Source organism: Choloepus didactylus, chromosome 19 (assembly GCF_015220235.1).
Source record: "Choloepus didactylus isolate mChoDid1 chromosome 19, mChoDid1.pri, whole genome shotgun sequence".
NCBI classification, from domain to species: Eukaryota; Metazoa; Chordata; class Mammalia; order Pilosa; family Megalonychidae; genus Choloepus; species Choloepus didactylus.
In genome coordinates, this window is record NC_051325.1 from 33,788,789 (window position 1) to 33,815,711 (window position 26,923).

Here is a 26,923-nt window from a genome sequence, read left to right on the forward strand (position 1 = left end):
CCACCACCACCCAAAAAAAACCTCACAAATTTAAAAGAACTGAAATCATATGGAATATGTACTCTGACCTTAAGGAATTTAATTGGAAATCAGTAACAGAAAAACAATAGGAAATCTCTAAACATGTGGAAATTAAACAACATACTTCTAAAATAATTCATCGATCAAAGAGGAAGTCTTATGAAAACAAAAAAAAAATACATAGAACTGAGTGAAAATATAATGTTAAAATATGTGGGATACAGCTAAAGCAGTGCTTACATTAGAAAAAAAGAAGAGCTCTCAAATCATTATTGAAATTCTGACCTCAAGAACCTAGAAAAAAAGTAGAATCAAACCCAAAGCAAGCAGAAATAAGGAAATAATAAAGGTAAAAGCAGAAATCAATGAAATTTAAAACAGGAAAAAAAGAGAAAATTAATAAAACAAAAAACTGTTCCAAAAAATGAATAACATTGAAAGATCTCTAGCATGACTGACAAACAAAAAAAGACAGAAATCACAAGTATCAAGAATGAAAAGGGAATATTACAAGAACTCTTGCAGCCATTGAAAGAGTAATAAGGGAGTGCTATGAACTTTATGCTCATAAATTCAACAAGTTAGAATAGACCAATCCTTCAAAAAACATCAATTACCACAAAGTACCACAACTCAGCTGAAATAAAACAGATAATCTGAATAGTCCTATGAAAGTAACTGAATTCATATTTAAGCCAAAAAAAGAAATCTCCAGATTGTTTCACTGGAGAATTCTAATCATTTAAAGAAGAAGAGGGGGCAGGGGGGAGAGGAAAGGGGGAGTGTGTTGTTTGTAAAAAATTTTAAAAAGGAAAACAACAACAACAAACTTTACACAGTCACTTCCAGAAAACAGAAGAGGAGGGAACACTTCCCAATTCGTTCTGTGAAGCCAACATTTTACCCTGTTATCAAAACTAGAAAGACAGTCCAAAAAAAGAAAACTTCAGACCAGTTTCTTTCATAAACTTAGACCAAAAAACACAACAAAATATTATCAAATTTAATCCAACAATGTACAAAAATTATATACTAAAACCACAAGGGAGTCATTGTAAAGCACGTAAGGCCGGTTCAATATTCACAAATCAATCAGTGGAACCCACCATACCAATACACTAAAAGAGAGAAATCATATGATTTCATCAATTGACGCAGAAAAAGCACTTGACAGAATTCAACACCTATTCATGATTAAAAATTCTCAGCAAACTATGTATAGAGGAGAACTTCTTGAACTTCATAAAAAGCATCTACAAAATTCCTACAGCTAACAATATACTTAATGATGAAAGAATGAATACTTTCTCCCTAAGTGTGGAAACAAGACAAGAATATTCTTTCTCACCTCTCTTATTCAACATAATACTGGAATTTCCAGGCACTGCAATAAGGCAAGAAAAAGAAATAAAAGACTAACAGATTGGAAAGGATGGAATAAAACTGTCCCTGCTTGCAGATGATATATGGTTGTCTACCTTGAAATTCCTAAGGAATCTACAAAAAAACTCCTAGAATCCTTGAATTCAGCAAGGTGACAGATATAAGATGAACACCCACAAATCAACCGCATTTGAATATACTAACAATGAACATCTGAAAACCAAAATTAAAAACCATATCATTTCTAATCACTCCAAAAGAAAGAAATACTTAGGTATAAAGTTACAAAAATATGTACAGGATCTGTATGCTGAAATTACAAACAATAAGGAAAGAAATCAAATAAACCAAAGAAATCAAATAAATAGAGAGGCATACCGTGCCCATGGATTAGAAGACTCAACATAACATAAAGATGTAAATTCTCTCCAAACTGATCTATTGGTTTAATGCAACTCCTATCATAATCCTGGTAAGGTTTTTTTGTAGACAAGCTTATGCTAAAATTTATAGGAAAGGCACAGACCCTAGAATAGCTAAAATGATCTTAAAGAAGAAAGTGGGAAGAATCTCTCTACTCAATAATAAGGCCTACAGGTAGCCACAATAATCAACAGATTGTGATATTGGCAGAGGAACAGACACATAGATCAATGGAACATAACAGACAACCCAGAAATAGACCCACAAAAAACCAAGTTTCAAATCAATTCAGTGGAAGAAAAAATGGCGCCAGAGATCCACGGGCAAAAAAAAAAAGAACCTTAACCTAAATCTCACATATTAACAAAAATTAACTCAAAATGTATCAGACTTAAATGTAAGACATAAAACTATAAAACATTTAGGGAAAAACATAGGAAAGAATCTTTGAGACTGAGGGCTAAGCAGAGTTCTGAGACTTGACAACAAAAGCGTACGCCATGAAATCAAAAATTGATAAATTGGATTTCATCAAAATTAAAAACTTTTGCTTTGTGAATGACCCTGGTAAGAGAATGAAAAGACAAGCTTCAAGCTGGGAGAAAATATTTGCAAAACCTATATACAACAAAGGACTTGTACCTAAAATATATAAAGAACTCTTGAAAACACTATAATAAAAGGTAAACAATTCAACTAGAAAATGGGCAGAAGACATTAACACACATTTTACTTAAGAGAATATACAGATAGCAAGTAAGCACTTAAAAGGATGTTCAACATCATTAGCCCTTAGGGAAATGCAAATTAAAAACACAATGAGATACTACTACACACCTATCAGAATAGCTAAAATTTTAAAAGGTGACAACACCAAATGCTGGTGAGTATGCAGAGAAACCGGATCACTCATACATTGCTGGTGGGAATATAAAATGGTATAGCCACTCTGTAATTTGGCAGATTCTTATAATTTCTGATTTAATAATTTGTAATTTATAATCTCAAATTTGGCAATTATTTACAAAACTAACCATGCAATTACCATTAAGCATTTATCCCAGAGAAATAAAAATGATAGCCACACAAAAACCTGTAATAATGCTCATAGCAGCTTTATTTGTAATAGCCCAAAACTGGAAATATGAGAAAGTCAAGAGGATGGGACTCAGGGCCTTCATTTCCTCCCCTGACCCTTTCCACCAGGACAACTTCACTTTACTAGTTTAATACATAAAACTGTACTAGAAGAAAGAGTCCACGGTTCAAAAACATAACATCTGCATGGTCTGGAAGATCTAAGGGCCCGTGGCTCATACATCCCTGCAAAGATCAGATTCCTACTTAGAACACAGAACATGGGGGATCCTACTGCTTCCCCGACAAGCTGGATGGAGGAGATAAGTCTAACTCCTCCCTCCTTCCAATGAGATGAGCCATGTGTGACAGGGTTGGTAGGCCTCTGATCTCCTTGGGCAGCTGTTTACTTATTGAAATCAAGCCTGATCCAAACACTGCTAAGTCTTGAAGGAGAAGTTCTCACACAATTTCTAAGCCTTGGTAGAATAACTGCTATTTTTGTAGCAGCAAAATGCAGCCTGTCATTTTGTCTAAGACAGAAGGGGTATGACAGAAAGGAACAAAACAGGTTTATATCCCATTGCTTAGCAGCTACAGTTTGTCCACTTAGCGGCACGAATTCCTAGAACAGGTGAGACAGGACATAACTCTCTAATACGAAGAGGACCAGATGGGGGAAGGTGACCAGGACCAGGCAGCACAGCACTGCTGGCTCTGAGGCAGAGGAGCGAGTGGGCCTTAGGTTCAGGAGGCAGATCCACACCCTAGCTCTCAGAGCCTCAGTCTCCACGCAATGATTCCTAGGGATCAGATTGTGTGTGTGTGTGTGTGTATCTACTAAGAGCTGGGCCCAGTGCTATGCAGCACTCTGTGTGCTGACATCTCATTTCATTCTCAGAACAACACTCTGAGGATGTAATATTATGTCTCATTTCACTGTAATCAAAAAACAAAAGAAAACAAAACACCAAACCCCTCCTCCCCCAAACCTACAACAAATGTATTTTAAAAAACAAATGGAGACACAGACACTACCCCCACTTCTCTCAGTTTTGCTCAGGGGAATAAATGCTCTAATGAGCAGGAACAGCCTAGTCTCGTACCTGAGCTCTTCCAGGTTTTGGCAATTTCTCTCCCAGTGGAATACCAGAATAAAGAAGTCAAGAGAGAGCCCAAACACCAAATGTCCTTCCCTTCCCACCTCAGGGGAGGGACGTGGTGTTTGCAAGACCCAGCAGAGCAACTCTCTGCCAAGGCCAGGCCTGGCCTCCCTTCACTCTTCATTCTTTTGTTGACTCTTGCAAAAAACACCCAGGCCCTGCTCTCAGAGGAGACCGCAGTCTAATGGAAGAGATCAATTTTAAGAAGCTCATCATGAAGTACCTACTTAAAAGGATGTTTTGATATCAAACATGGGAAGTCAGAGGAGACTTCTCTGAGAAAATGACATTTAAATTGGGAAACAAAGGATGAACAAACAGAAGTTGGCTGTGCAAGGAGGTCAGGCAGATGAAGAGCCCTGGTGGTGGGAGGAGGAAAACAGCATCATGGCTGAGGCCCAGGGGCTGAGGGGAAGTGGTATAGGACAAGGCTGGAGGGGTGGGCACTAGGCCTTTAGGCCTCTTAGGCCTAACCTCAGAGCAATGAACATTCAACAAAGGGTTTTAAACAAAGATTTTAACCATTAACTGATCTATGTTTTCCAAAAACTGTGTAGGAAATCAACTGCAGGAGGGTGAGTGGGAGTGAAAGCAGGGAGACCAGTTAGGAGGCTGGTGCAGTAGCTCCAGGTGAGCAAGAACAGTGGCTTGTCCTGGGGTGGAGGTGAAGAGGAATGTCAAACCCGAGAGATATTTAGGAGGTAGAAGCAATAGGACTTGACAATGAAATGATGTGGAGGTGATGTTGAATGCAACCTCACAGATGATCCAGGCTTCTAGCCTAAGCAGCTGGGGAATGGGGATATCATTTTCTGAGACAGGAAGATGGGAAGAGAGGCAGGTTTAGGGGAAAGATCAAGGCCTGAATTTTGGATATACCAAGTCTGATGTGGCTGTGAGCCCTCCAAGTGGTGATGCCAAGCAGGGAGTCAGCTCTAGGGCCTAGAACTCTGACAAGAAGTCCAGGCTAGAAATAGCCATGAGAAAACTCTCCAACCTACTTATGCTAAGAGAAGCCACAGAAGTGGGCACAACAGCCAGGGAGAATGTGCAGGACAAAATATTCACATAGTCACCAAACATAACCCCACAGATTACTTATTAAACACAAAATCAGGTGTCTTTACTATCGAGAAAACTGACAGTCATTGTCTCAACGAAGTGATCAAATTTAACCATGTCACTCCTAAGACAGACATCACATGCCTGATGTGATACACTCAGAAGGACACAGCCTCACCTATGTAGTAGTGTTGTCAAAAACGTTCAACCTGAATCAAATGAAGAAGAAACAATTGGAACATTCTGCAAACAACTGACCTGGAGTCTCCAAACATTAATGCCATGAAAACAACAAAACAAAACAAAAGGCTAGGGAACTGTTCTAGACTGAAGGGAACTGAAGAGGCTTGAAAAGAAATAAAACGTGTGATATTTGGATGGATAAGAAAAAGACCTCAAAACCAAAAACAAAAAGACCAACTTTAAAGGACATTGCTGGGACAATGCAGAACTTTACATGTGCATTCTATATAAAATGATATTACTGTATCAATGCTAAATTTCCTGAGCATGATAACTGTATCAGGGTTATAAAGGAGGATGTTCTTGTAAGAACAGAGATACATGCTGAAATATTCAGGGGTGAAGGTTCATAAAGTCTGCAACTAATTCTCAAATGGTTCAAGAACAAAAAATCACAGAAAGATTAAGTAAATGTGGCAAAAATGTTAAAAATTGGGTATGTAGGTGTTCACTGTACTACTCCTGCAATTCATCTTTTCTGTGGGGCTCAAAATTACAAAATAAAAAATTGGGAAGGTGGTAAGGATCTCATTAGGCATGCTTCCTCCCAGAAGTCTACCCTGCCTGGACCTGTTAGCCTGGCCCACCTCTACCCTGAATCCACAGTAATGCTTGTGGGCTCTCATTTGCATAATTTTATTTCATGTATGCCCTTTCCGATGTGCGTCTTCTCTTCAAATAAATTAAAAACAGAAAAGAGAACTGAGAAGAGGCTTTGCCCAGGAATGAAAGACCTTCTGTCAACCTTCCTCAATTTGTTGGACACCTCTACCCCATTCCTTGTATCTTACCATTGGTTCCCTCTTCTTTTTCCCAGGGAAAAGTCATCATTGAGAAGTACCTGTGGTAGTCATTTAGGTGCTCTCCATCGATATAATCCTCCAAGTTCAGGGTCAAGTCTGTCACTAGTTGTGAGCCACATTCCTAGAAAAATGAAAATAAAAAAGGAGAGACTGGGGGCATTTCTGGGCTAACAGGTCAGGGTGAGGAAGTGGAGGGGAGAGTAATAATTAAATATTTAACCTGACAAAATACTCACATATATGCACAAAGAGACACACATAAGCCTTCTAATGCTTGGGGTCTTCTCTGACTAAACAATACCGCCTCTCTGAGGCCAGAGCCAGAAAACCTACTTCCCAGGTTCTTGTGCAGCCCAGGAGCAGGCATGTAATTGAGGTGCCAAATGCACGTACAGCTTTGACATGGAAGTGAGCAATGTGGGGAAGCAGGCCCTACCAGGGGCAGACATCTTGGTAATGAGGAGAGCAGCAGAGGCAGCAGGGGTCACAACATCAGAGCCTGGTAAGAAGGGGCCCCAGGGCTAGAAGTATTAGCCCATCCCTAAAACTCGGGGGTCGTGGCAGCAGCAGTAGTTTCCATGGCGTGGTTTGGGGCACAATTCCTGGAAGCCTAGCTTTGAACCATCTTCTCCAGTCCTTTCAACAATTCAGTGAGCTATCCCAGTTCTTTCGGGGATAAATCCCTTCTGCTTAAATTAACCTGAGTAGATTCTGTTGCTTGCTACTAAGAACACTATCAGATACAAGATCAAAATGCTCATCAAAAGGGAAAGGGACATATAATTATGGCATATTCATTTTACAGAACACTAGATAGCAGTTAAAATGAATAAGGTACATCTATATGCATTCCCATGTAAAGACCTCCAAGCATACTGAGTCAAAAACAGCAAGGTGCAGTATAATACGTACAACATGGTGCTTTTATATGAATACACACAAACAACTGAGATAAAACACGACAAAAAGGAAGTCACTGTCCTCATGGAGCTTACAGTCCAATGGCAGAAGACAGATGTTAAACCAAAGCATAAATAAGAATATAATTACAAGCTGTGATAAGTTCCAGGCAGGAAAATAAAATGATGGAATAGAATCGTAATTTAGATTTTTCGGTGTGGGGGGTTGGGGGTGGGGAGTGGGTGGGAAGTCAGGACTGAACTTTTTGAGAAAGTGAAGAATGAAAGGGAATAAGCCAAGCTAAAGAAATGGTGCTAGGTATGCATGTGTGTGAGGTGGCAGGTGGTGGAGGAAAAAACTTTTCAGGCAAAGGAAACATGAGGTACAAAGGCTCCAAGGCAGAAAAGAGTCTGGCTTATCTAAGGAACTAAATGTAGCCCACTACAATAAGCTTTTGTGTCTTATGTTATCACTGAGGTTAATCTACCTTAATTTACTTTACCATTCCCCTGTTGACAGACAGTCCCTTCCCTGTATAATACCAGGTGGGAGCACCTTTGTGTAGAGTTTCTGTATATTTAGGGTGTTCACCTCAGGATCAAGTGCCAGAAGTGGGATGGGGGCAAAGTCTCTAGGAACATGTAAGGCTCTTGATCCATACTGCTAAATGGGTTTCAAAAAGGCCACCCCAATGTCCACTCCCATCAGTAGCCCCCCATGTGTTCCAGAGACTCACCAGCACATTGATGATCATGCTGTTCTCCACGGTCACAGCCTTCACAAGAAGCCTTTTTGACTCATCCTTGGACTCATACCGGAGGACATACAGATCCTTATTGTTGTTCCATCCGGCTGGCAGCAGTTCTGATTTCTTATCACTTGGATGAGGCTGAGAAGACATCCAGGGTTGAAAGGAGAAAGATCATGACCTCAGAATACAGAGCTAAAAAGAACTTTAGAGATAATCTAATCCCACTCCCTCCTTTACAGATGGAGGTTAAGAGAGTGACTTGTCCAAGGTCACACAGCAAGTTAGAGGTCTGGGACCCGGGTCTCTGGACTCTGGTCTGGTTTCTCTCCTCCATATCTGACCCAGCACTGGAACCTTTCAAGAATCTGCAGCCTTGGGTTTGTTTGTTTTTTAAAGCCTAAAATATTTACCACCTGGACTTTACAGAAAAAGTTTGCTGACCCCGCCACAGAAGATAGAGGATGTATAGTTGTCCTGCCTTGACAATGAGACTAAAGCTAGACAAACTATTCCTGGAGCTGCAGTCACCAAACACTCAGCATATCTGCATAACATGGTTTTGACCCTAAGTCTCCTAAAAGAGGTCAAATCCTTCTTTTTCCTTCTTCAACCTACCAACACCAGTTTGTAATGTGAACATTTGATATAGACTGCCTTTTATAAATTATAAAGAAAACTATGAGGTTTCAGAAAAAGTTTATTCATTTAAAATTTATGGCATTCTGTTTCATGATGTACTCATTCGATTTTGATTGCTTTGACTTTTCATCCTTTGATTCTGCCTTTATTGGCCTTCATTTATTTATTTAGGTTTCTAGAGACACTAAAGGTGGCAACAGGCAGAGGATTGAGGAAAGGGAGGGAAGTTTTTTTTTTTTTCCATATTTTCTTATTGTGGAATATAACATATATACATAAAAGTGATAACTTTCCAAGTGCAATTTAACAAGTAGCTATACAGCAAATTTTAAAGAATGCTATGGGTTACAGTTCCACCATTTCAATTCTTTCCTTTTAGCTATTGTAGTACCCTAACAGCTAAGAAAAAGAAAATTATAGAGATTCAGTATTCATAATTCTTTGTTAAATTCCATCTTGTCTATTGCTACCCCTTCCTCTAGTTTAATCACTTTCCCAGTCTTCAGGGATGTCTACGCAGTGGCCACCCTAACTTATTCATGTTGAAAAGGAGTATAAACATTATGGGAAAAGGGGACACACCTGGTTGATGTTCTTGAAGAGGCTATTGCCTCTGGGTTTTGGGACTTAGTTGGCATAGGAGTTCTCTGGAGGATTTTAGTTTCTGAAGAATAAACTTGGTGACTGAAACTTTTATAGAGTCTCAAGATAGGGATCTGGGTATTCTATAGGGTTTTCAGGACTACTACTGACTTGGGCTTATCATACTGGACTATCTAGCCGAAGCTTGCATAGGAGTAAACTCCAGGACAGCCTCTCGACTCTGTGAATTCTCTCAGCCACTAAAACCTTATTTTGTTGCCTATCTTTTCCCCTTCTTGATCAAAAAGGCATTCTCAACCCCTTGACGCCAGGGTCAGGCTCATTCTCGGAATCCGTGTCCCATGTCACCAGGAAGACTCATTCACCTCAAGGGTCCTCTCCCATGTTGGGGGTGCGGTGGGGTAGGGGTGGGTGGGTGATGAATTTATTTGCAGAGTTGGCTTAGAGAGAGAAACTCCCATTTGAGCAACAAAAGAGGTTCTCTGGAGGTGACTCCTAGGCATAATTATAGGTGGGCTTAGCCTCTCCTTTATAACCAGAAATTTCACAAGAGCAAGCCTCAAGGTCAAGGGCTTGACTTAAAAAGTAGGAGGCCCCTTGACTCCCAGGGGTGTAAATCTCCATGGCAACGCAGGATATGACTCCTGGGGATGAATCTGGACCCAGCATCATGGGATTGAGAACATCTTCTTGATCAAAAGGGGGATGCGAAACGAAACAAAATAAAGCTTCAGGGGCTGCGAGATTTCAAATGCAGTTGAGAGGTTACTCTGGTGGACATTCTTACTATATAGATAACACTTTTTAGGTTTTAATATATTGGAGTAGCTAAAAGTAAATACCTGAAACTACCAAACTCCAACCCACAAGCCTTGACTCTTGAAGACGACTGCTTAACAATGCAGCTTACAAGGGGTGACAGTGTGATTGTGAAAACTCTGTGGATTACACTCCCTTTATCCAGTGTATGAATGGATGAGTAGAAAAATGGGGACAAAACCTAAATGAAAAATAGGGTGGGATGGGGGGGGTGATTTGGGTGTTCTTTTTTTATTTTTTATTCTGATTCTGATGCTTTCTGGTGTAAGGAAAATGTTCAAAAATAGATTGGGGTGATGAATGCACAACTATAAGATGGTACTGGGAATAGCTGATTGTACACCATGGATGACTGTATGGTATGTGAATATATTTCAATAAAACTGAATTTCAAAAACAAAACAAAACAAAACAAAAAAACTATCATTGGAGTTCCCATCTTGCAGCCTGCCCTGTGGAATTCAGACTTGCCAATCCCTTAGACACACAAATCAACTTCTACAATATTTACCATTTTGGTTCTGTTGGTTCTCTTGCTGAGTCTGTTTCCCTGGAGAACCTTGGCTAATACAGGGATTAAGAAGCCAGATTCTGAACTGTTGAGAGATAAAACTACCTGGCAGACTGCCAAAGTTGCCATTCAGGGATCATAAAGCTGGGATCAGGAAGCTGCAAGTTGCCCCTACCACAGGTGCCTTGTAACTAAGAAGTTAGGATTTAAGGGCTGATTATGATTATTGAATCATAATATAGATATTCCTTTTTACTTTCTGGTGTATTAGAGTAGGCAGAGGGAAAGACCTGGCATTGGAACTGTAATCCAGCTGCCTTGATCTCTGATAATGATTGCATAGCCTTTATCTTGTACCCTTGTGATTGTAAAAACCTGGTGACTCTGCCTAGACATCCCTGAAGAGCGGGAAAGTGATTAAACTAGAGGAAGGGGTAGCAACAGACCAGAAAGAATTGAACAAAGGATTATGAATACTGAATCTCTATAATTTTCTTTTTCTTAGTTGCTAGGGTATTAGAATAGCTAGAAGGAAAGAACTGAAATGGTGGAACTTTAACCCATAACATTCTTTGAAATTTGCTCTATAGCTACTTGCTAAATTGTAATTTGAAAGTTATCACCTTTTTATATATATATTTCACAGTAAGGAAATAACTGAAACCATGGTACTGTAACCCATATCATTCATGGAAATTTCCAATATAGCTACTTGTTAAATTGTACTTTAAAAGTTATCATCTTTGTGCATATGTCATATTTCACGATAAAGAAATAACTGAGACTGTGGAACTGTAACCCATAACACTTTTTGAAATTTGCTAACTACTTGTTAAATTACACTTGGAAAGTTATCACTTCTATGTAAATATGTTATGTTACACAATTAAAAAAAAACAAAAAAACCTGTGAATAAAAAAAAAAAAGTAGGAGATCCCTAAGTTCACATAACATATGTTATGTCCATAATAATGCATCCATATCTCACATTACCATCCTTAGTTCTACAATCATCACTCTCCATTTTAAACAATTCTCATGTCTCAAAACACACCATAGATCTTTTCAGCACTTAATTATTTGTCCCCAGTATTTGTGTGGTACTAGTAAGGTATTCCTATTAATTATAGTCCCTAGTATGCAATAGGTAGATTTTCTCCATATAGCATTCTGTCGTCAACTCTCTGTACCAGTGTCATACCTTAGAAGTATATCATGCAAACACCTATCTCTATTTGTAGTGCTTATCTATGGGATATATGCCTTTAAACAACCCTTTCAATCCTATTTGCCTTCAATACAGCTCTGACACTTATAGTCCCATTAACAAACAATCATTACCCCTATCCATTCCCATACCTTTGAGTTCACCATCATTAATATATCTGAACATATTAGATTATCATTCCCCCTGAACTAGCTTCTGTCTATCACTAGGTCCCTAATATTCTACATTATGAGACATTGATTTTACATTGTTCAGGAACTTCATGGTAGTGGTAACATACAATATCTCTCCTTTTGTGTCTGACTTATTTCACTCAGCACTGTATCTTCAAAGTTCATCCATGTTGCCATATGTTTTAGGACCTTGTTCCTTGTTACTGCTGCCTAGTATTCCATCGTATGTGTTTCGGTTTGCTAATGCTGCCATTATGCAAAATACCAGAAAAGGATTGGCTTTTATAAAGAGGGTTTATTTGGTTACAAATTTACAGTCCTAAGGCCATAAAAGTGTCCAACCTAAGGCATCAAAAGAGGATGGCCGATGGTGTCCGGAACACCTCTGTCAGCTGGGAAGGCATGTGGCTGACATCTACCATTTCTTTGCTCCTGCGTTGCATTTCAAGATGGCGTTCTCCCAATGTGTCTGGTCTTGTCTTTCTTAGCTTCTCTCTAGCTTTCTCCTTGGTTCTCCTGGGGCGTTCCTCTCTAAGCATCTGGGGGTCCTCTCTTAGCTTCTCCAGGGCAAACTCTGGGCTTCATCTCTTTGCTTAGCGTCTCCAAACGTCCTTCTGTCTGCATCTCCAAGCATCTCCAAGTGTCAGCTCCCAAGCATCTCTCCAAAAATTTCTCTCAGCTCTTCCTGGGGCATTTTGTCCTCTCTTAGCTTCTCTGGAGCAAACTTTGGGCTAGTATCTCAAAGCATCAGCAACCATCTCTCCAAAAGTCTCTCTCAGCTGCTCTCTGTGTGAGCTCCCTTTAAAGGTCTCCAGTAAACTAATCAAGACCTACCCTGAATGGGCAGGGTCAAATCTCCATATAAACATTCAATCAAGAGGTTACACCCTAATCAAAAAGATTAATCAATCTGCCACAACAAGACTGTATTAAAGAATATGGCTTTTTTCTGGGGGACATAATATATACAAACTGGCACAGTATATATATACATTTTGTTTATCCACTCATCAGTTGAAGGACACTTGGACTGTTTCCATCTCTTGGCAATTGTGAACAATGCCACTATGAACATCAGTGTACAAATGTCTATTCAGGTCACTGCTTTCAGATCTTCTAGTGGAATTGCTGGATCATAGGTAATTTGATACCTAGTTTTCTGAGAAACCACCAAACTGTCTTCTACAGCAGCTGTACCAATATACATTCCCAACAGCAATGAATAAGTGTTTCAATTTCTCTACCTCCTCTCCAGCATTTACTGTTACCTGTTTGTTTAATGGCAGCCATTCTTAATGGTGTGAGATGGTATCTCATTGTGGTTTTGATTTGCATTTCCCTAATAGCTAGTGAAAATAAACATTTTTCATGTGTTTTTTAGCCGTTTGTGTTTCTTCTTCAGAAAAACGTCTTTTCATATCTTTTGCCCATTTTATAATTGGGCTGTTTGTACTATTGTTGTTGAGTTGTGGGATTTCTTTATATATGCTGGATATCAGTCTCTTATCAGAGACATGGTTTCCAAATATTTTCTCCAACTGAGTTGGTGCAGCCTTGGTTTTATAATCATCTCCCGTCTGTCCCCTTGTCGAGAACCAGGCCAATCATCTCAAAGGACACTGTGAAATTCTAAGGCTGTGTTTTTTAAGTTTAAACACTGGGCCATCTACAATAAGATTATGCAGGTATTTATTAAATATACAGATGACGTCTACCTGACTGACTGCAGTGGTTTAATAAAAATTTCGAACAAATTATCATACACACACAAACCACAGCATAAGCAGAAGATAAAAAGGATTATAAAACAGACAGCTGTGTGCCTACCACCAACTTAAGAAACAGAACATCACCAATTCTGCGAGCACCCAGAGTAGCACGCCTCAGTGAACCTCCCTCCCTCCCCTCAGGGGGAACCACTAGTCTGTATTCTAAAATATTTCCTTACTTTTCCTTATGTGCAACCTTAAAAACATATTGTTTCCACTGTTTCTGAATTTGATATAAATGGTATCACCTCTGCCACTTACCTTTTATCATTTGCACTTTTTGAGATTCATCTATATCAATTCACTTAACTCTAGTTCATTCACTCACAGCTATATACAGTTCCCTTACATGAATATGCTGAAGTTTATACATTTACTTGTTGATGGATATTTAGGGAGTTTCCAGTTTTTCTGTTTTGTTATTATGAACAGCGTTGCCAAGAACATTCTTGTATGTGTGTCCTGATAGACATGTGGATGAATGTCTAGAGCATGTTTGAGGGAAGAACTGTTAACTTATAAGATAAAGTCCAATTGTTTTACAAAGGAGTACTAATTTACACTCTTGCCAGGAATGCATAAGAGCTCCTACTGCTACACATCCTCAGCAATGTTGCTACCGTTCAACTTTTAAATTTTTGCCAACCTGGTGGGTGTAAAATGCATCTTATTGTGAGTTGTGCTCCTTTCTTTTTTTATTTTCTCTTCAAATAATCCTCAGGCTTTTCTTTACACACTAAAGTTTGAGAAATAGTTCTAGGGTGAAAAAAATAAACATGAAAACTAATAGAGTGATTTTCAGGTGGGGAAGGATTTCTTAAACAAGACCCATAAAGGAAAAATATGATGCCTTTGAGTCTATTCATAATTTAAAGTTTCTGTTCAACAACAAACACTATGGACAAAGTTAAGATGTGTGCCACAGGCTAGAAAGAAATATTTGCCATGGTTGCAAATGAAAAGAATTCATATGCAGCATATAAAGGGAATACCTAGAAAATTAGCAATAAAAAATTGGGAACTAACTTGAAAAACTGGCAAAAAGATGACTGACTAAACAAGTGTATAAAGGGATGTCAACTTTACTAGCAATCAGAGAAGTGCAGGTAAAAATGGGATACCAGGCTATCCCCAGCAAACTAGTATTACTTATGTCTCTATTTTTTTGCCAGGTGCCTGCATGGATGTAGGGAAAATAGGAACCACCAGCACTGCTGGTAGGTGCTTAAATTCATATGGCCCTTTGGAAAGCAGTGTGGCAGTACTTAGTGCAATTAGTGAGCCAACACCCAAGACTCAACAATCCTCACTCCTGGAAGAAACCCCTGCACACAGGCCACAGCAAGAGCTTTTCATCGCAGCACTGTCTGGGACAGCCTAAGTGGAAGTAAAATGCAAACTAGCTTACGGTGGAATACTAGATAGCAGTCAGAAGGAATGAACTAGATCTAGCTGTAGTATTATAGATAAAGGTAAAAAATATAATTTAAAGAAAAGTCTAGAAAAAAATGAGGTTTTCAGTCCAGCCCATTCATATAAAAAAATTTTAACACCCAAGAAAACATTACCTTTTTTTTATGGAAACACATTTATAGAGTTAAATTCATTGAGTACGTGGACTGGGAAGACCTGCATCCGTGAGTGGGTGCCCACAGTGGAAGAGGAGTGGGACTCGAGATTAATAAGGTTAAAGGTCCAGCAATGCGGGACCCTACCCAGACCAAGGACATTGGGAGGCCACGACCTGAGAAGTGTGAGCTTGTCCTCCTTGGGCAGCCCTGGTGCTCAGGAGTCCACCTGGACGAAGTGGTCCCAAATAAAATTCAGGGTAGTGCAACTGGCATGGTTTAAAATCTGGCTGGATGAAAAGGAAACTCACTGGCCTGAAGTGGAGAAACAAGGAGAATGACTCGTTTCTCCAGAGAAACAGAAGTGAAACTTATCAAGCCACTCAACTGGGAAAGAGAAAATACCACTCCCCCGCCTACCTCCCAATACAGAGTACATTTCCTGTAACATGGTTAGTACTGTGGATTTAAGGTTTACTTTGGAAGCCAGGATTTTGATAACATGCCTTGTCTTTGTTCTGTCAAGGGTCTTTTAATTTCTATTACAACTTCCCATGTACAGCATTCATTTCACCAGTATTCTGTCTTGGAATGTGGATAATTTGGTCTGCTCACCACCCCATCACCTCCAGGGTCAGAGGGAATCCTGAAGCTGGGCAAGGGCTGCCCTGACATGGAGAAAACAGAGGCGGCACCAAGAGGAACTGACCCTGGTGATATCAGGCCATACATGGCATTCAACTGCCTCTAGGCTCTGATATCAAATCTCAGGCCTCCCAGAATGCTACAGTTGGAAAGTAGCCAAAGTGCATGGTCTTGTTTTTAACTCCCTTGCAAGCAAAAATCGAAGGCCTGAGTGGGGCTGAGAATTGCTCAAGGTCACAGCAAGTCAGGTGCAGAGCTGGATTTGGAATTTAGAGCTCTTGGCTGCCCAGGCTATGACAGGAGAACAGTTATTCCCAACCAGGTCCACCAGACTGGCCCAAAAAAATCCTGAGGCTAGAAGCATTATTTAATGGCCAAGAGTTCACTCCAGTGCCTCTGGGCAGAACTGCACCCAAAGCAACTCACACAGAGATCATTTTGGGCATTTTCTCTTTATCATAATCCTTAGATTCTTACAACAGAAAATAATATTCTCTAACTTTAAGTCTATGGCAGTCTCTCTTCCCTTGCCACCTGAACTACTTAACACAGATGTAAAGCTCTTACAAGGAGTGGAAATGCTACTTCCTATACTGGATTTTTGTTGAAGTCAGTGGCTCTGTTATTCTAATCAAGTTTTACATACACAATTCCCCCATACCGGAGGGGACAAAACCAATGAGAAATACAGACAATTTAGTTTTCTATTTAACTGTCAGTAAACGATAAAGTCAAGTACACACTCTTGGGACCTTTCTCCCCCTCTTATCACCCGAAAAGTGGGTGGGGAGCTGGAGATGGCTAGAGAGGCAACACAAACACCTTCTGAGTTTGGTCTCAGCTTAGTCTGCTGCCCCCAGGCCAGAAAATCAACCCCCTTCTTAAACTAACAGGAAAGATGTTTCCCCAAATGGCTTCTCTTCAAAATGAAAGGAGACTCAGCAGAAGTGAGAGTACAAATGCAAACTGAGCCCCAAGGCACATAAGGAGAAAAGACAGATACCAACCCCTGAGGCAGAGAGAAGCAAAAATACATGGCCCTCCAGTTTGCAGTCCAAATGCTCCTCAGAGGTAGACAGAGGGACAGTAGGCAATGCCCTCCAAAACTCTCACTCCCCAGGCTCCCTGGCCTGCCCAAAGGTGTCTGGAGAAAACATTTTTTTCCTGGCCTGCAGGAACTCAACTTACAACACCAAGAACAGAATGGAATGGGATGGGCCTTTGTGAATAAGTCAAGGACGCCCATCCACCCCCCCTTTTTCCAAATAAGACCTTCTTTCCGCACATTTCGCCTGAAGATCTGGGGGCTTAGAGTATATAGCAAGAGGATGATGGCAGCTGAAAGCAACAACCTATCTAAGCTGATGTCCCTAAATTGTCAAAATGACACAGAGTTAACGACAGGAAGTGTGAGGTGAGAGTGGTGGAAGCGGATCTGCAGTATTGATGTGTATCTATGAGAAAGAAGGCAACTGGAAGGCCCTCTGTAACAAGGTCCTGGTCCTGGAGGGGAAGGCTGGGCACTGAGAGGGAGGGGGCAGGGGAAGGGTTCTGACTGTGTCAGAGTAGAAGTAGCCAGCTGGGAGTAAATAAAGGGCAGAGAGCAGGGCAGATCTGTTTAGTCTAAAGGACAGACAAGGAGGGAGGGAGCTGAGGGCCAAGGGGAAACTCCGAGGACCGGACCAAGTCTTACTTCACTCCCCAGACCCACTGCCCCAAGCACTGAGTATAGTGTATGTCCAGGGAAAGTTGAAATGAAATGACTGGGGCAAGGCAGAGATTAGAAAGCTGGAGTGGGGCAAGTGAGGAGACACAAGGTTTCTGTTGGGGGGCTATGCATACGGAAGGGGAGATTGACCCTTGTGAGAGGGGGCCATGCCTCTACCTGGTCCCAAGGTCTGAAATGGCAAAAGGCAGGTTAAGTGGATCAAAGTGCAGGGTGAACAGAAAGGAAACAGATGGATGCATCTGGGAAGAGGAGATGGTTCCTGCTTCCAGGTGTACGTAAAAGGCTGGCCCTTCTTTTCCCGCCTCATCTCCAGTCCTGTGAGGGATATGAAATGTGTCTGCGTGAGCCTGGAGGTGTGGATGGGGGCTGCTGAGTATATATCTGGGGTCTCAGTGAAATACTTGAGGTCTGCAAAGGAAGAGCCAGAAATCCACGACAGTTCTTGTGCTCTAATTCCTACCAGTAGCAGGCAAAATGAGAGAGAAATATGGTGGTCTTGGTCCCAGGTTGTAGGAGACAGAGGAATGGGGACATGGGGACAGGGCTGGCTCTAAGTGCTTACAATGTGTGGGGGAATCCCTAAAGCTCTGTGTCAGGAGAGGAATGTGTCAAGACTCTGAATGTGTATCTGAGAAGCTAAAACAGAGTTATGGGTTTGAGAAGTGAAGCAGTCAGAAATGAAAGGAAGGTTAAAATCTCACTGCAAGGCAAAAGAGAGGGGATGGCCCGCTCCTCTGAAATAATCTTGGTTCTGAGAGTGCCAGGTGGGTGAAAGTGAGGGGCAGTGCCCAAGTGTGTGTATGTAGGGAGTGTGGCTCAAGTATGTTTTCTCTATTAGAGTAGATGGAAAATGAACGGGCAGTAAGGGTGTCAGGCCCAATTATCCCAGGAAGCTAATGTGTGGGATGATGTAGAGAGTGACAGTCACAAGGAAGGGACAGGGAGGATGGGAGAATGACGGATCAAAGAATTAGTGAGGTACAGTAGGCCCAGCAGTCTTAGGACTCTGTGAGGATGACAACAAAGCCCCCAGCTGTGAGGGGCAGGGGCTGGGGATGGTAGAGAAGGAGCTGGCCCTGTAGGGACAACTGTGGTGGAGGAAAACTCACTCAGCCCTCATACCCAGGGTGTATGAGTGTATGGGGGTGGGCTGGGATGGCAGGGGTATGTGTTGCTTCCCAGAGCCTGAGCTGCTGATGAATGCTGCGAGTGGGCTGCACTGGGCCCTCCAGTGAAGGGTGAAGGGTGTGTGAGCTCCCTGAGCTGGAGATAACTAGATAAAAGGCTTCCCCACACCGGTGCCTGAACCCAGATGTCTGTTGGAAGCTCGAGTCCAGTACAAGGGCTTGTGTGTACAGTGCTCGCCCTCCCCAACCCTCTAGGATGGTGGTAAGGAGCTGAGAGTTCAGATAGACGAGGTGTGCTCATGGGAGCTATGCCCTAAGTCTCAGTGCCAGGGCCACACAATCCTGGCATGAAGTGCTGCCAGGCTGTGCTGAAGGGAAATTCTGCCCTTGAGTTAACAAATAATATTGTGTCAGCTGTTGTTGCAAAGGTCACTGGGCTGGACAGTTGAGGATCTTCCCGCCCGCAGGCTATCCCAAAGGCGTCAAAAGCCCCACGTCCCGGACTTGGGGAGGGAGGTGTCAGGCTCTCTGGCCCCGACCTCCAGTCCTCCGGGTTTGGGCAGAAGAGAGCCTCCCCTCCACCCTGGCCCCGGGTCGGCTCCGCGGCGTACCTGGTCGCCGACACCCAGGCCGTAGTAGCCGTGCGTCACCACCTCCCAGTGCAGGAAGCAGATGATCGCGTCCTGCGCGCAGGTGATGGCCGGCGCCACCGACGCGAACAGCACCTCCAGGCCCGCCATGGGCGCCGGCGGCTTCTGCGGGCGGGAGAAGGAAGGACAAGACTGCGGTGAGCTGGCGCAGCCCTCTGCGAAAGGATGCTGAGCTTCGCTCCTTAACTCGTTCCAGCCCCGCCTCCACCTGCAGCAGAAATGGAGCCTCCCGGGGCCGGAGCGCAGCCCCCGGAAGTAGCTCCAAGCGCCGGCGAAGCAGCGCGAGCGCGCGCCCGGCTGGAAACGCGAGAGCTACGCTTAAGGTTCCGCCAGCCAGCGCCCAGGCGGCGCGGGGTCGGGCCCTGGGGGCGGCGGCCCTTCCTCCCTGGGATCCCCATTTCCGGGCCCCAGGCAGGACCATTACTTGTGGGGCGAGGAGAGGCTTCCTTGCACTGAACCACAGACTTCGTATCCTCAAAATGGGTAGGCGTATGCCAGGTAGGAGTAGAGGTTAGGAAATACGGCTTAAATCTGTTTATAATAGTAATTGACACGTGAGCAGTGCTTGCTTTCTACCTGCCACATTATTCTAAATGCCTTAACTTGTATTCATTTATTTAATCTTCACAACCCAACCCTATGAGGTTGGTATTAATGATAGATGAGGGAACTGGGGCACAGATTGATAATTTGACCAAAGTGACACAGCCAGTAAGTGAGTGGCAGCGACGGTACTGGAACCTAGCAGTCTGCTGCTACGATAATATTTATTGAGCGTTTACTGTGTGCTAGAGCCTGTGCCAAAAACCTTTGCATCATCCTCTTAACAATTCTACTAGTTTTGTTCCATATTTTGCAGACGGTATTTCCATTTTGCAGGTGACAAAACCAGCTAAGAGAGTTGAATCCACATCCCAAAGAGAATCCAGCTGCTCTCCTCGGAGCTAGAAATCCTGAACCGCTATACGAGGGTTTCCAAATTTTGATATTTTCTTTGCCTTCGTGATTTTTACCACTTCATATTTTCTTCACAATTTTATTGAATTCCACTTACTGTTTTTACTGAAATAAATTTAGTTTCCCTGTCCCAGTCAGTCCCTTGCTGTAAGCCACCATCATTTCTTACTTGGATGACTGTTAGCTTCTGCTCTGGCCTCACTCCCTCCGTCCCACTACCGTCTGTTCTCCAGTCTACAGCCAAAGAGATTCTGTTAGAACCCAAATCAGCTCATGTGCCTCCTCTGCTCAATACCAGGGCTCCCATCACATGCAAAGGAAAAGACAAGTTCTCTCCATCGTCTGCAGGAAGCTGCAGTGGTCTTCTCACAGCCTGGTACCTCTTAGACCCCATCTGTTCCCACTGTCCACTCATCCTCTGCAATCCCAGGCTGCAATAAACCTGGCTCCCTTCCTTCTGTCACACTCATATCTGGTCCAACAGCAAAGCTAGACATCTGTACCCTCAAAATATAGTCTGAATCTGACCACTTCCCACCACCCTCACTGCCTCCATTCTGGTCTGATCCTCCAGCATGGCACAAATGGCCAATTGCCTGGCTTCCTAACCAGCTTCCCTCTTCTACCTGTTCTATTCTCCAGGCCTTTGCATATGTACTCTTCTGTCTGCCTGGAATGCTCTTTCCTCAAACATCTGCATAGTTTGCTGCTTCATAGCAAGTGGCACCTTCCCTCACCTCCTACCTGCCTCAGCAAAGGTCTTTCTTGACCTATAGAAAATAACCTTCTCCACTCTTTAACTCCTCACCCGACTTTCTTTCTGCAATACATTTATCATAACCAGATACTATATTAGGTATTTGTTTGCTTGTTTATTTAATTAGGGTCTCCCCATTACACAGGGACAAGAGAGCAGGGACCATGTTCATCTTGTTCACAGCTGAATCTGACTGCCTTCTGAGCTCAAAATGTACTTAATGAATAGAATGAATGAATGAATGAGTGCTGAATGAATGAATTCTTGGCATGAGCCCAACTGAATCAGGCCAGTCTCACCCGTTTGCAGTCCACAACTCACTTTGTCAGTTGGCCTCTCCAAATTTTGTTTCTGGGACTCCTTTGGGGAGCTCACTAATAACTCAGATTCTTGAGTTCATCTGCCGAGATTCTGGCTGGGAAGGTCTGAGGTGGGGCTCAGGTATGTTGACTATACCCTGGGTGATGCTGAGGCTAGGGGTCACGAACTCTTCTCTGATATGCACCATGTGAGCATAAAGCTATTTGCCCTGTCCTCCAAGAGGCCCTATGCTCCAAGGCTTCCCTGGTTTTGCTTGCACTGTCACTTCTGCCTGCAATCTCCTTCCCCAGTTATGGCAAATTTCCACGGATTCATTCATTCAGTAAACCTCCATAGATGGGCTACCATGGACAGTGGTGCAGGCTGTGTACTGCACCAAGGTGCCTGGCTGAGGGAAAGAGGGAGGGGGGAGGGCTGAAACCCAGCTCATTCTCCTCTCACCTAGCCATGCATCCATAGGACTATGTCCACCACAGGCAGCACCAGCAGCAGCCTTTTCCTAAGTGCCTACTGTGAGCCAGGCCCAGATGAACAAATAACAGTTCCCCCCCATGGACTTCCTTGGGTAGTGGGGAAAAATTAAAAAGGTAACAGTGTAGAAACTGTCGTGACAGAGGGGCACTCGGTACTGTGCAAGCTGAGGGGAAGCATCCAACAGGCCTGAAATCAGGGAGGGCTGCTTGAAGGAAGAGATACCCATCTGTCCTGAACCTTGCTGGAAGATGGGGAGTGGATCGAGGGACAGAAGGTGTTCCAGTAGGAGGGAATAGCACGTGCAAAGTCGTGGAGCTGTGAGATGCAGCGAGTACTGTGATTAGAGGGTCAGGGCTGCCCTTTCACAGAGGCCATCCCTCAGCTCTCTGCCCACAATTAGTTATTCTCTTTTCAAGTGCCCTCTGCATCAGTGGGGTGCCAAGGGGTGGGCATGGGGCAGTGAGAGCTGTATGCCTCTGTGGGGGGCAGATTTTTATCACCAAGAGTTTTTATAATCACTGGTTCATAGTGATGATAAAAAGCAAACCAAATTTTGGTCAGTTTTATTATTACTTTTAAATTATCTACAGTCAAGGTCCCCCCTTATTGCCTGCACCTGGGCAGACGGCTCCCACACTGGTATGCCAGCACTTTGTGTACAGATGGTCATAGCGTGCATCGCGCAGACTCTTGTTCTGTTATACACCAGCCTCCTTGTCTCATTCTGGGTCCCCTCAGAAGCCGATGCTGAGACAAGGATGTGAGTACAAGTAGTTTATTTGGGAGCTGATTCCAGAAAATACCAATAGGGGAGCAGGGAAGCCAGACTGGGAAGGGGAAGCAGCCAAGAGAGGGTGCGTGCTCAAACCACTTGCCTCCAGGGGCAATGGGAGCTTAGTTCCCTCAGGGAACTGTGGCTGTGGCACCTAGTTCAGCGTTCTCTCATCTGAGGGGCTTTTTTTCACCCATTCCCTGTCAGCCGCAGGTTGAGGGCTGTCTCTGGGGATATGAAACATCCTCAGGCAAAGAGCTGCAGAGTTCACAGAAAGTGGCCATTGGTTCTTAGGGTGACTGCTGAGGGATGAGTTGGGGCACTGTAGCGTCTGCTGTGCCCCCAGTCAGGGCGAACCATGCCTTAGCCAAGTCTGTGACCCAGCAGCCAGTACCGGGCAGGCAACGGCATCTGTGTAGAGAGGGAATGAGGTGAGCTCCTTCTCCTATGCCAGTCTATGAGTTCACCTAAGTGCCAGGCTCCTGTCCTGTCCACCCTGGGCCCCAGGATCTTCAATAGATGGGAGGATCCCTTGGGGACGGAGTTGGGAACCAGCCGTGGTCCATCCAGCCCCTTCTGTGGACTTACCTACATCAGCAGGAGTCTCAGTCTGCCCTGTGAGGCCTGTGAGTGGCTGCTAATGGAAGCAGGTGGAAGGTGCCTCCCCTGCTGGGACCCCCTATTTAGGCAGTGCAGAGGCCATGTCAGAGACAAGGGCCCAGGATGCTGGAAGGGACTTGGGAGGGGGTTACAGCCACCAGTTCCTGGTTGCCAAGTGACAGCAATGTGGGAATTCCAACCTGTCTCCCTGGAAATTGTGAAGAGGAGAGCTGGGGGGCAGGGCCCAGAGGGCTGCTGAGGTGGGGATCCTTCCTCCCCTTCAGCCTATCAGCCTGGCCCCCTTACTTCCTCTGGGAAGCCCTGGTGACTAATACTGTCTCTGCTACCCCCAAGTGGCTAACTGGCACTCGAGACTTCCCACTCCCCTTGTCAGTGGGGTGCCCAGCCAACTTGACACCCAGAGCAGATAACTTTTTAATACTCCCCTGTCTAGATGACAAAATTATTTTCAGTAATAATCACATGATAATCCGTAAAAATTGTTGCTTTCTGATTCACTCTTTTTTTCTTTTCTTTTCTTTTTATTAAGGTATAAATTACACACCTTAATTTTTCCCCTCTTTAATGTATAGCTCTGTGAGTTTTGACAAATGCACAGAGTCACGTAACCAAAGTACCCTCTAGGTATTTCCAGAAGGAAGGGATTTTTACAAAATAATCTTTACTGAAGTATAATTTATAAACAATGATATGCATCCATTTTCATTGTACACTTTGGTGAATTTTGACAAATGTATAAACCTGGGGACTCATCATGACAATCACGATATAGAATATTTCCTTCACTCCAAAAGTGTCGTCAGGTCCCTTTACAGTTAATCTCTCCGATGTCTGGGCCCAGGCCACCACTAAACTGTTTTCTGGCTCTATAGATGAATTTTGCCTCTCTTAGAATTTCTTGCAGTTGAAATGTATATGCCAGTCGGGGGCCCTGTGAAGCAGATGCCCGGATGGAGCAAGCAGATTTATCAGGGCTTAGGCTTGTGAACGTAAAGGGGAGAGGAAGCAGGAGCAGGTGGAAGAAGCGCCACCGCAGCATGCAGGTCTGACACCTCTGAAAGAAAAGGGGGTCTTAGTTTGCCAGGGCTGCTGTAACAAAGTGCCACAGACTACTTGGCTTAAGTAACCAGAATTTATTGTTTCACAGTTTGGAAAGCTAGCAGTCGAAAGTCCACGTGATGGCAGGTACGTTTTCTCTGAAGTCAGTGATGTTCTGGTGGTGGCTCGCTGGCAGGCGTCACTCAATCTGCCTTCATCCTTCACTGGCAATTACCACTCAATCTCTGCCTTCCTCCCATGGCTGTCTCCCTCCCCATCTGTCTCCTCCTCCTCCCTGTGTCCAAATGTCCTCTGCTTTTGAGGACTCCAGTCATATTGTACCAAGGCCCACCCTGATTCTGTTTGGCTTCACCTTAACTAATAGCATCTTCAAAGATCCTGTTTATGAAAGAGCTCACATCCAAAGGACTGGAGTGAGGACTTGAATGTGTCTTTGTGGGGACATGATTCAGTCTATAACAAAGGGAAGGAAAGAGGAATGGACAGGCAGAGCCTCAGACTTGGGTGCATTTCTGAGAAAGTCTCAGCCAGCCCAGTGAGTGGGAAACTCCAGTGCAAAGATTTCCTATAGGGAATTCTAAGATTTCCCTTAGCTCTCCCTATATGCTCAGTCACCAGTGAGCTGCCTGTGAAACTCATGGCTTCAGCTGTATCACAAAGCTGCTACAACTGGAGGCTGTTAGCTAACTGCACTCCTCATAGCTGATGGGCAATTTCTTTGCTGAAGGGAGATGCAAGGCACCCCTCCATGGCTGACACATAAAATAGGTACTCTTGTATCTAGCTCTTTTCACTCATTGCTGTGCCTGAGATTCATCGGTTGTTGTGTGTATCAGTACCTTCCTTTTTATTTCTGAGTAATATTTCATTGTGTGCATGCACCACAGTTTATCCATTCCCGTACTGATGGACATTTGGGTTATTTCCAGTTTGGGATTATTATGAATAAAGCTGTAATAAACATGCATGCACAGGTCTTGGTGTGGACATATGCTTTCATTAGTCCTGGGTAAATCCCTACAAGTGGAATTGCTGGAACATTTGATAGTAGTATATGCTTAAAAGAAGCTGCCAAACCATTTTCCAGAGTGCCTGTACCATTTTACGTCCACCAGCTGTGGACTCCTAGTTGCTCCACATTCAACAGGAAGAGATTAGGGAGATCTGCCACCACATGGCTGTGCCTGTCTACTTGGAGGAGGCGAGAGAACCAAAACTGAGGACAGTTTTTCAGACCTCAGCTGCGGGTAGGAAGGGCTGGCTGTAGACAAAAGGGTGCAGGCTGGGGACAGAAAGATCTAGGCATAAGAAGACTCCATCTGCAGGAGCTCATGGAGGGCCCATGCAGAGCCAAGGGAGGCCACAAGAGGGCGCCCGGCCCCACCCAAATGCCTACATTGGGCAGCCTGGCTGGGCGAGGTGCATTTCTGCTCTACCCTGACTCACTCCATCAGGTGGTGCAGGGGCACCCTGGACTGGGAGCCCTCCAGCAGTCTCTGTCTGCAGTGCGGTCAGCATCTTCAAGCTTTGTTCAGCTCTCGGTATCACTGACCTCAGGGAAACTCAACCCTCAGAGAACCAGAGTCCCAAGGGGCACAGAGGGTCTGCTCTGCTCGTTTCGGAAGCCTCTCTCCTTCCCACATCCCCCATTTCCCTCAGCAGACATCTTTGCATCCATCCTTTCATAGACTCTGCCCTCCACCCTGCCCTCCCGTTACCACCCCCACCCCTACCCCCATAAATATTTGTTGCATGAATGAATACATTAATGAATGCGGAGTGGAAAAGTGTCTAGATCTTGGGGTCAGACAACCTGGGTTTACATCTCAGCCTTATCACTTACTCACTATGCAACTTTGGGCAAACAAATCATTCTTCTCTGTCAAATAGGGATTGCAATGGTATCTCCCAAGGGTTGCTGGGAGGTTCCTGGAGATGATGTCAATGAAGTGCTGTCCACAGTGCCTGGCACATGGCAGGAGCTCATAAGTGGTGGTTCATTATTTGAGATAATGAGGCCTTGAAAGCAGCTCCTATGTATTGAATATTTACCGTGTGTCTGGCACTTGGTTCACATTATCTAATTCAATTTTCTTGATTAGTCTATTGAGAGATTAAGTAGCTCAGAGAGGTTAAGTAACTTGCCCAGAATCATGCAGTTGAGAAAAACCCAGGTCTTACAGACTTTGGCATGCAAGCTCTCAAGTCAAACTTCCTGGATACAAGTCCTGGCTCCATCCCTTACAAGCAGTATGATCTTGGGCTAGTATCCCACGTGGAAAACATAGGAAGGGACAGAAGTGGGCTGCCATGTAGGCCTGGACTGTTCTTTAGGATTTGGCGGTGTCAAAGATGCCACCAACTGTAATGCAGCAGTCTGGCTTCCTTGAGAGTGAGTAACCCTCCATGGGCTCTGGAACCTGTTCTTTTAACCACAGCATCACCTGGCCCCGCATCAAGCACCAAATCATTTCCGAAGTATTCCTTGGGCTCCACTCAGAGCTGGACTCAATCTGGCCAAGAAGGCAAGATACACACACACACACACACACACACACAGTTCTGAAAAGAGAGACAGCTTTGCTGTGTAACTTTGGGCAAATTGCTTTGCCTCTCTGAGCCTTAATTTCCTCACTTGTAAACTGAGGCGTGATACTTAGCAATCTGTGTGAGAA

General features: G+C 43.7%; 2 protein-coding genes across 9 annotated transcripts in view; one reads left to right on the forward strand and one right to left on the reverse strand.

Moving 5' to 3' along the window:
• PSMF1 (proteasome inhibitor subunit 1) overlaps positions 1-19,538 on the reverse strand; it is a 55,000-nt gene extending 35,462 nt beyond the window's left edge. Inside the window, exons 1-3 of the mRNA XM_037811042.1 lie at positions 19,249-19,538; positions 7,812-7,964; positions 6,214-6,296 (exon numbers count right to left, since the gene is read on the reverse strand). Coding sequence (XP_037666970.1) covers positions 6,214-6,296; positions 7,812-7,964; positions 19,249-19,377 — 365 coding nt within the window. The 5' untranslated portion in view covers positions 19,378-19,538. The remainder of the gene's footprint in view (positions 1-6,213; positions 6,297-7,811; positions 7,965-19,248) is intronic.
• RSPO4 (R-spondin 4) overlaps positions 19,116-26,923 on the forward strand; it is a 151,879-nt gene continuing 144,071 nt past the window's right edge. For 4 of the 8 annotated variants that reach the window (XM_037811048.1, XM_037811052.1, XM_037811044.1 and 1 more), the window contains exon 1: positions 19,116-19,785. The gene's annotated coding sequence lies outside the window, so the exon portion shown is untranslated. Of the gene's footprint in view, positions 19,786-24,336; positions 24,375-26,923 lie in introns of all 8 variants that reach the window. The other 4 variants (XM_037811050.1, XM_037811045.1, XM_037811049.1 and 1 more) reach the window with 2 other exon arrangements.